The sequence below is a fragment of the Siphateles boraxobius genome, unplaced genomic scaffold, assembly GCF_051911475.1.
Source record: "Siphateles boraxobius isolate OS27281-9 unplaced genomic scaffold, OSU_SipBor_1 44, whole genome shotgun sequence".
Taxonomy (NCBI): Eukaryota; Metazoa; Chordata; class Actinopteri; order Cypriniformes; family Leuciscidae; genus Siphateles; species Siphateles boraxobius.
In genome coordinates this window covers 137501-147500 of record NW_027509075.1, presented here as the reverse complement: position 1 = coordinate 147500, position 10000 = coordinate 137501, and the positions used below count along the sequence as shown (strand labels likewise).

General features: G+C 50.9%; 1 protein-coding gene across 1 annotated transcript in view; it reads left to right on the top strand.

The window, feature by feature from the left end:
• Positions 1-10000, top strand: part of LOC143708957 (cingulin-like protein 1) — a 48122-nt gene that overhangs the window by 3402 nt on the left and 34720 nt on the right. Inside the window, exons 2-8 of the mRNA XM_077200166.1 lie at positions 1-518; positions 789-889; positions 1036-1123; positions 1640-1747; positions 2137-2285; positions 2430-2565; positions 7730-7942. The exon at positions 1-518 is cut by the window's left edge and continues 142 nt beyond it. Of these exons, the coding sequence (XP_077056281.1) occupies positions 1-518; positions 789-889; positions 1036-1123; positions 1640-1747; positions 2137-2285; positions 2430-2565; positions 7730-7942 (1313 nt within the window). The remainder of the gene's footprint in view (positions 519-788; positions 890-1035; positions 1124-1639; positions 1748-2136; positions 2286-2429; positions 2566-7729; positions 7943-10000) is intronic.

The window sequence follows — 10000 nt, the reverse complement described above, 5'->3', positions numbered from 1 at the left end:
TGTTCCCGATGGAGCCGCGGCAGCAGGAGTGTGTGTCCAGTATGAGCGGCAGGGCTTCCAGTGCTCAAACTCCACCGGATCATTCCAGATCCCTGAGATCCTTCCGGCACCCGTGGGCTCAGCAGAACCAGAGGAACCCGGAGCCCCTCCGCTGGTCCAGCACCCCGAACTCGCCCGTGGTGGTGAAGAGAGCCCGGATCCCGGTGCCGGGAGCAGGATTCCCTTGTCCGGTGGTGGAGAGTGTTCCCTGCCGGCCGTCCCACATCATCAGCAGGGTGTGTGTCCCTCAGGAGCAGAACCCCAGCGGATCCCCTCAGCCCGATAGAGCCCGTCACCACAGCAGAACCACTCCTGAGGAGAAGAGGCGCTCTAGGAGTCTGGAGACCAGATCCACACGTCCAGGGACTCCGGCTGCCGTCACAGGGGTCACAGAGGTCACAGGGGTCACAGAGGTCACAGGGGTCAGCTCTACATCTGCATGGTCAGAGGTCAAGGAAGAGACGGAGAGAACGGCTCAGGTAGAGACAACAAACTGTTCAAATGTGTCGCTCTCTGAATGTGTGTGATTCAGTGGAAGGAGTCGTGTGTGATGGTCTTGGTGTGTGAGAGTGTGTGTGTGTGTGTGTGATGATCCTGCTGTGTGTCTGAGTCTGTGTGAGTGTGTGGTTGTGTGAGTGTGTGGTTGTGTGAGTGTGTGTGTGTGTGAGTGTGTGTGTGTGTGTGTGTGTGTGTGTGTGTGAGTGTGAGTGTGTGTGTGTGTGATGGTCTGCTCCTGCTGTGTGTGTCAGTGTCAGGCCACTCCTGATCTCCTGAAGGGACAGTGGGAGCTTCCGGATCATCCCGATGAGGAAACCGTTAAACTGCTGATGATGAACTTCCTCAGAGAAGGGTGAGAACGGGCCGGAGATCCGGTTCAATCAGTGCATACTTCAGAAATCTGTCATACTGAACCCAGAGCATGAGAATACACTACAGTAGAGCAGGAATATGGTAATCATTAACCCTGTGAGTGTGTGTGCGGCTGGTTTCCCTCAGGTCCAGTGAGGATGAAGCGGTTACCAGGCGACAGGTGGAGCTGATGTTTGACCAGATCAACATGCTGAAGTTTAGAGCGCTAGAGGAGGTGAGCCAACATTCACCACGGTAACAGACCTTTTATCATACAGTAGTACAGTAAACTACAGCTGCTCTTACTGTAGTAAAGTCATCATAAATTATGTTTATCGTTTTGATGACAGTTTCACTGTAGTAACTGTAGCTGCTGTTTCTTTGGTACCTATTATGGAGGGATGTAACAGACAATATTAAATAAATATAAAATGAAATTATTAAATACATCATGGCAAGTAATTAAAAGTATAATAAAACGTAAGCAATAAAAAAAAGCTGTAAAACATTTATTTGTGAAAAAGCCCTTAAAAATGAATAACCTCAAGAAATATGGAATAAAATAAAATATATAAAGTGTGTGTGAAACTAACTTTGTGAAATAATGAAATGCATCATGAATGTTGCAATCAATTAATATAATTATAATTAAATGCATTTATTTATTACTTTATTTATTGCAACTTATAGAGAGTATGTGTGTGTGCGCATGCATGCTTGTGTGCGTGCACGTGTGTGTGTATGTTCACAGTTTGAGTTTGCAGATCCTCTGGAGCAGGTGAAAGATCTCCAGGACAGGAGGGCGGCGCTAGAGAGCCACGTCTGTCACTTAGAGCAGCAGCTGCAGGAAACACTACAGGTGATCTTATCATGTGACCTCGGTCATCAGCGGTCTGAGGCTCGTCTGACGTCATGCGTGTCTCGTGATCTGATCATGTGACCTCGGTCCTGAGTGGTCTGAGGGTCGTCTGACGTCATGCGTGTCTCGTGATCTGATCATGTGACCTCGGTCCTCAGTGGTCTGAGGGTCATCTGTCGTCATGCGTGTCTCGTGATCTTATCATGTGACCTCGGTCATCAGCGGTCTGAGGCTCGTCTGACGTCATGCGTGTCTCGTGATCTGATCATGTGACCTCGGTCATCAGCGGTCTGAGGGTCGTCTGACGTCATGCGTGTCTCGTGATCTGATCATGTGACCTCGGTCCTCAGTGGTCTGAGGGTCATCTGTCGTCATGCGTGTCTCTACAGAACCACCAGAGTCTGCTTGAGGAGAAGGAGGAGAGAGTGGTGGAGCTGGAGAGACTCCAGGAGGCGCTAGAGAGGAGCGAACAGGAGCAGGTGACGCTGAGACACAAGCTCACCGACATGGAGAAAGAGCTGCAGACGTCACTCGACCAGTGAGAATCAGAACTTTATACAATAAAGATCTTACAGTATACTTTCAGTTCAGTGCTGCTGATTAGGGTCAGTAACAGCATCGATGTTGCAGTGTGATTATGTGATTGTTTCAGTCATCAGAATCTGTGTATGTGTGTGTTCAGACTCCTCCAGGCCAGGAGGGCGCGTAATCAGTGTCGTTCTGACATGAGAGATCTGCAGCAGCAGCTGTCTGACATCCACGATGAGTTAGACAGCGCCAAGAGCTGCGAGGCCGGAGAGAGAGACGGGCTGCTGCAGGTATGAGCTCGTCTGAAGCGATGCGGGGGAAGAGATGCAGGTGAAGAGATGCAGGTGAAGAGATGCGGGTGAAGAGATGTGGGTGAAGAGATGTGGGTGAAGAGATGCGGGTGAAGAGATGTGGGTGAAGAGATGCGGGTGAAGAGATGCTGAAGAGATGCGGGTGAAGAGATGCGGGTGAAGAGATGCTGAAGAGATGCTGAAGAGATGCGGGTGAAGAGATGCGGGTGAAGAGATGCGGGTGAAGAGATGCGGGGGAAGAGATGCGGGGGAAGAGATGCGGGGGAAGAGATGCGGGGGAAGAGATGCGGGGGAAGAGATGCGGTGGAAGAGATGCGGGGGAAGAGATGCGGGGGAAGAGATGCGGGGGAAGAGATCCGGGGGAGGAGATGCGGGGGAAGAGATGCGGGGGAAGAGATGCGGTGGAAGAGATGCGGGTGAAGAGATGCGGGTGAAGAGATGCGGGTGAAGAGATGCGGGTGAAGAGATGCGGGTGAAGAGATGCGGGTGAAGAGATGCGGGTGAAGAGATGCGGGTGAAGAGATGCGGGGGAAGAGATGCGGGGGAAGAGATGCGGGGGAAGAGATGCGGGTGAAGAGATGCGGGTGAAGAGATGCGGGTGAAGAGATGCGGGTGAAGAGATGCGGGTGAAGAGATGCGGGGGAAGAGATGCGGGGGAAGAGATGCGGGGGAAGAGATGCGGCTGAAGAGATGCGGTGGAAGAGATGCGGGGGAAGAGATGCGGGGGAAGAGATGCGGGGGAAGAGATGCGGGGGAAGAGATGCGGGTGAAGAGATGCGGGGGAAGAGATGCGGGTGAAGAGATGTGGGTGAAGAGATGCGGGTGAAGAGATGCTGAAGAGATGCGGGTGAAGAGATGCGGGTGAAGAGATGCGGGTGAAGAGATGCTGAAGAGATGCGGGTGAAGAGATGCGGGTGAAGAGATGCGGGGGAAGAGATGCGGGGGAAGAGATGCGGGGGAAGAGATCCGGGGGAAGAGATGCGGGGGAAGAGATGCGGGGGAAGAGATGCGGTGGAAGAGATGCGGTGGAAGAGATGCGGGTGAAGAGATGCGGGTGAAGAGATGCGGGGGAAGAGATGCGGGGGAAGAGATGCGGGGGAAGAGATGCGGGGGAAGAGATGCGGGGGAAGAGATGCGGGGGAAGAGATGCGGGGGAAGAGATGCGGGGGAAGAGATGCGGGGGAAGAGATGCGGGGGAAGAGATGCGGGTGAAGAGATGCGGGTGAAGAGATGCGGGGGAAGAGATGCGGGGGAAGAGATGCGGGGGAAGAGATGCGGGGGAAGAGATGCGGGGGAAGAGATGCGGGGGAAGAGATGCGGGGGAAGAGATGCGGGTGAAGAGATGCGGTGGAAGAGATGCGGGTGAAGAGATGCGGGTGAAGAGATGCGGGTGAAGAGATGCGGGTGAAGAGATGCGGGTGAAGAGATGCGGGGGAAGAGATGCGGTGGAAGAGATGCGGGTGAAGAGATGCGGTGGAAGAGATGCGGGGGAAGAGATGCGGTGGAAGAGATCCGGGGGAAGAGATGCGGGGGAAGAGATGCGGATGAAGAGATGCGGGGGAAGAGATCCGGGGGAAGAGATGCGGGGGAAGAGATGCGGGGGAAGTGATACGGTGGAAGAGATGCGGGGGAAGAGATGCGGGGGAAGAGATGCGGGGGAAGAGATGCGGGGGAAGAGATGCGGGGGAAGAGATGCGGGGGAAGAGATGCGGGGGAAGAGATGCGGGGGAAGAGATGCGGGGGAAGAGATGCGGGGGAAGAGATGCGGGGGAAGAGATGCGGGGGAAGTGATACGGTGGAAGAGATGCGGGGGAAGAGATGCGGTGGAAGAGATGCGGGGGAAGAGATGCGGGGGAAGAGATGCGGGGGAAGAGATGCGGGGGAAGTGATACGGTGGAAGAGATGCGGGGGAAGAGATGCGGGGGAAGAGATGCGGGGGAAGAGATGCGGTGGAAGAGATGCGGGTGAAGAGATGCGGGGGAAGTGATACGGTGGAAGAGATGCGGTGGAAGAGATGCGGGGGAAGAGATGCGGGGGAAGAGATGCGGTGGAAGAGATGCGGGGGAAAAGATGCGGGGGAAGAGATGCGGGTGAAGAGATGCGGGGGAAGTGATACGGTGGAAGAGATGCGGTGGAAGAGATGCGGGGGAAGAGATGCGGGGGAAGAGATGCGGTGGAAGAGATGCGGGGGAAAAGATGCGGGGGAAGAGATGCGGGGGAAGAGATGCGGGGGAAAAGATGCGGGGGAAGAGATGCGGGGGAAGAGATGCGGGTGAAGAGATGCGGGTGAAGAGATGCGGGGGAAGAGATGCTGAAGAGATGCGGGGGAAGAGATGCGGGGGAAGAGATGCGGGGGAAAAGATGCGGGGGAAGAGATGCGGTGGAAGAGATGCGGGGGAAAAGATCTCGTCTCAGGAGCTGTGTGTTGCGTCTCGTCTCTCAGGAGCTGTGTGTGTGTGTGTGTTGCGTCTCGTCTCTCAGGAGCTGTGTGTGTGTGTGTGTTGCGTCTCGTCTCTCAGGAGCTGTGTGTGTGTGTTGCGTCTCGTTTCTCAGGAGCTGTGTGTTGCGTTTCGTCTCTCAGGAGCTGTGTGTGTGTGTTGCGTCTTGTCTCAGGAGCTGTGGGTTATGTATCGTCTCTCAGGAGCTGTGTGTGTGTGTGTTACGTCTCGTCTCTCAGGAGCTGTGTGCAGGGGCGGAGTGGCAATCGGGAGAGTTGGGACTTTTCCCTGTGGGCCGGTAGTGTTTTGAGGTCGCGAGGGCCGATCTGATAATAGTTATACATTGCGAGTTTCTAAGCAACACCATCCGGCAGCCTGGTTTGTGGCAGCTGCCCACTGGTCAAACTGTACAGCCGCTCTGCTCAATCCGTAAATAAATGCATGGATCCGCAAATTCAGTTTCAGTTCTTAAATGGTCTAGTGGTAGATCTTTTGCCAAGCGTGTCAGAGGTTACGGGTTCTAATCCGCACCCGTATAGTTTTTTTTTCTCTCATCAAAACTGAATATGTTCATCAGTGGTTACAGTCTATATCAAGCAGGGACACGTTTGTGTAAATTATTTTATTTTGTGATTTCACCGGAATGAATCTTCGCAACAGCGATAGATTGAAGTCCCTAGTCCGAGTGAAGACTGCGCACGCCACACCACAAGAACACTATCCGTGACAACCGATCGTCGCGGCAACGAGCGCTCAGCTTGATTAAAAAAAAACCCACACATTTTAGCGCTAGATCTCTTATTTAGCGAACAAAATGAATGATCTGCTAGTTAACTGGAGATGTTTTATTTATTTGTATTAGTACATTAGTGCCTCAATGTTTCAAAAATTGGTGGCGGACAATATCGATCCTGAGAAAAAGTGGTGGGACACGACTTCACTGGATCTAAACAAATCAATCTAACTATAGATGTAACCAGTAGTGGTGGCTTTCTTAATCTATTTAAAATAATTTTAAAAGGGTTCTTGAAAAACAATATATATACCAAAAAATACCCCCCTAGGCCAGTGGTCTACGAAATTTCCCGCTAGATTTTTTGGTCCCACTCCGCCCCTGGCTGTTTGTGTGTGTGTGTGTGATACGTCTTGTCTCTCAGGAGCTGTGTGTGTTGTGTCTCATCTCTCAGGAGCTGTATGTGTGTGTTGCGTCTCATCTCTCAGGGGCTGTGTGTGTGTGTGTGTGTGTGTGTGTGTGTGTGTGTTGCGTCTCGTCTCTCAGGAGCTTTGTGTGTGTGTTGCGTCTCATCTCTCAGGAGCTGTGTGTGTGTTGCGTCTCGTCTCGCAGGAGCTGTGTGTGTGTGTGTGTTGCGTCTCGTCTCTCAGGAGCTTTGTGTGTGTGTTGCGTCTCATCTCTCAGGAGCTGTGTGTGTGTGTTGCGTCTCGTCTCGCAGGAGCTGTGTGTGTGTGTGTGTTGCGTCTCGTCTCTCAGGAGCTGTGTGTGTGTGTGTGTTGCGTCTCGTCTCTCAGGAGCTGTGTGTGTGTGTGTGTGTTGCGTCTCGTCTCTCGGGAGCTGTGTGTGTGTTTGTTGCGTCTCGTCTCTCAGGAGCTGTGTGTGTGTTGCGTCTCGTCTCTCAGGAGCTGTGTGTGTTGCGTCTCGTCTCTCAGGAGCTGTGTGTGTGTTGCGTCTCGTCTCTCAGGAGCTGTGTGTGTGTGTTGCGTCTCGTCTCTCAGGAGCTGTGTGTGTGTGTTGCGTCTCGTCTCTCAGGAGCTGTGTGTGTGTGTTGAGTCTCGTCTCTCAGGAGCTGTGTGTGTGTTGCGTCTCGTCTCTCAGGAGCTGTGTGTGTGTGTTGCGTCTCGTCTCTCAGGAGCTGTGTGTGTGTTGCGTCTCGTCTCTCAGGAGCTGTGTGTGTGTGTTGCGTCTCGTCTCTCAGGAGCTGTGTGTGTGTTGCGTCTCGTCTCTCAGGAGCTGTGTGTGTGTGTTGCGTCTCGTCTCTCAGGAGCTGTGTGTGTGTGTTGCGTCTCGTCTCTCAGGAGCTGTGTGTGTGTGTTGCGTCTCGTCTCTCAGGAGCTGTGTGTGTGTTGCGTCTCGTCTCTCAGGAGCTGTGTGTGTGTGTTGCGTCTCGTCTCTCAGGAGCTGTGTGTGTGTGTTGCGTCTCGTCTCTCAGGAGCTGTGTGTGTGTGTTGCGTCTCGTCTCTCAGGAGCTGTGTGTGTGTGTTGCGTCTCGTCTCTCAGGAGCTGTGTGTGTGTTGCGTCTCATCTCTCAGGAGCTGTGTGTGTGTGTTGCGTCTCGTCTCTCAGGAGCTGTGTGTGTGTGTTGCGTCTCGTCTCTCAGGAGCTGTGTGTGTGTGTTGCGTCTCGTCTCTCAGGAGCTGTGTGTGTGTTGCGTCTCGTCTCTCAGGAGCTGTGTGTGTGTGTGTTGCGTCTCGTCTCTCAGGAGCTGTGTGTGTGTGTTGCGTCTCGTCTCTCAGGAGCTGTGTGTGTGTGTTGCGTCTCGTCTCTCAGGAGCTGTGTGTGTGTGTTGCGTCTCGTCTCTCAGGAGCTGTGTGTGTGTTGCGTCTCGTCTCTCAGGAGCTGTGTGTGTGTGTGTTGCGTCTCGTCTCTCAGGAGCTGTGTGTGTGTGTTGCGTCTCGTCTCTCAGGAGCTGTGTGTGTGTGTTGCGTCTCGTCTCTCAGGAGCTGTGTGTGTGTTGCGTCTCGTCTCTCAGGAGCTGTGTGTGCTGCGGGGTGAGTTCCAGGCGCTGCAGCTGCTGCAGGAGGAGCAGGAGGAGGTGTTACGGCGCAGGGAGAGGGAGCTGACAGCCCTGAGAGGAGCTCTGGAGGACGAGATCTCAGCTCACGCCTCAGACCTGCACACACTGCAGGAGGAGCAGCAGCAGGAGGTTCAGCAGCTGAGGGAGGCCACGGGTCAGGCCAAAGAGGCAAGCAGCTGGAGACACAAAACATACTCACTCACTCACAACACACACACACACACACTCACACCCTCACAACAACACACAAAATCACTCCTATCAAGACAAGCACATACTCAGCAGGGCTTTTCACACTGGACGTATCGTGGTGCTAAACGCCGCTTTTAACCCTGGGTAAAGGAATGTTTCACTCCTGTAATTTAGAAGAAGGGTTAGCAGTGCTGTTTATGTAAGGGATAAAGTACATCCAGCCGGTTGTTATCTCAGAATAAACCCGACAGGGTGATCAGGATCAGGTCTTGCATCAGCCTGAAGGGGGTTTATTCTGAGATCACACACACACACACACACACACCGGAAGGGGGTTTATTCTGAGATAACAACCGGCTAGATGTACATTATCTCGCTTGTTACACGGCTACTTGCCACATAAGTAAATAATTAGACACAAAATATGACATATTATACCCATTTTCACAAGATGTAATTTAAATCTATGGTGTCCCCATAATGTTTCGGTGAAATTTCAGCTCAAAATTCCCCCCAAATCATTTATTATAGCTTGAAAAATTTGCACCTTTTTGGTTGACAAAAATGTGCCGTTTCTTTAAATGCAAATGAGCTGCAGCTCCACCTCCATTCAGAAGAGGGCGGAGTCTTTAAATTTTCAATAACAAAACAGGCCAATCTCACTCATCCAGAATCCCAGAATAACCAGTAGTGAGTGCAGCCTTACGGAGAGACTCAGGAAGAGTTTCTGAATGTTAGTGGAGACATTTATGTAGTTGTTGTGGAGTTACACTGATCATTTCATCATCATGTTGAACTTCTACACAAGTGTCCACAGTTCCTGAGGTGTTTATAAGACAGCGGTGACATGTTCTGGTCAATAGTGTTCAGTGCTCGTCTGTGCTCGACGACAGAACAGTTTCAGGCTTTGCTGGATCTTCTGCCGTTGCGTTAGAACTGGTCTCTGTTGGCGCTCGAGAAACCGAATGTCGGCTGGTGTGTGTAAATGTGCAGATTAAGGGCCGGTAATATTATAAACGTGCAGATTAAGAGCTGGTAATATTATAAACGTGCAGATTAAGAGCCGGTAATATTATAAACGTGCAGATTAAGAGCCGGTAATATTATAAACGTGCAGATTAAGGGCCGGTAATATTATAAACGTGCAGATTAAGGGCCGGTAATATTACAAACGTGCAGATTAAGGGCCGGTAATATTATAAACGTGCAGATTAAGAGCCGGTAATATTATAAACGTGCAGATTAAGGGCCGGTAATATTATAAACGTGCAGATTAAGGGCCGGTAATATTATAAACGTGCAGATTAAGGGCCGGTAATATTATAAACGTGCAGATTAAGGGCCGGTAATATTACAAACGTGCAGATTAAGAGCCGGTAATATTATAAACGTGCAGATTAAGGGCCGGTAATATTACAAACGTGCAGATTAAGGGCCGGTAATATTATAAACGTGCAGATTAAGGGCCGGTAATATTATAAACGTGCAGATTAAGAGCCGGTAATATTACAAACGTGCAGATTAAGGGCCGGTAATATTACAAACGTGCAGATTAAGAGCCGGTAATATTATAAACGTGCAGATTAAGGGTCGGTAATATTATAAACGTGCAGATTAAGGGCCGGTAATATTACAAACGTGCAGATTAAGGGCCGGTAATATTATAAACGTGCAGATTAAGAGCCGGTAATATTATAAACGTGCAGATTAAGGGCCGGTAATATTATAAATGTGCAGATTAAGGGCCGGTAATATTATAAACGTGCAGATTAAGGGCCGGTAATATTATAAACGTTGAGATTAAGGGCCGGTAATATTATAAACGTTGAGATTAAGAGCCGGTAATATTATAAACGTTGAGATTAAGGGCCGGTAATATTATAAGCGTGCAGATTAAGAGCCGGTAATATTATAAACGTGCAGATTAAGGGCCGGTAATATTATAAACGTGCAGATTAAGGGCTGGTAATATTATAAACGTGCAGATCAAGATTAATATTATAAACGTGCAGATTATCCTCTTCATACGTCAGA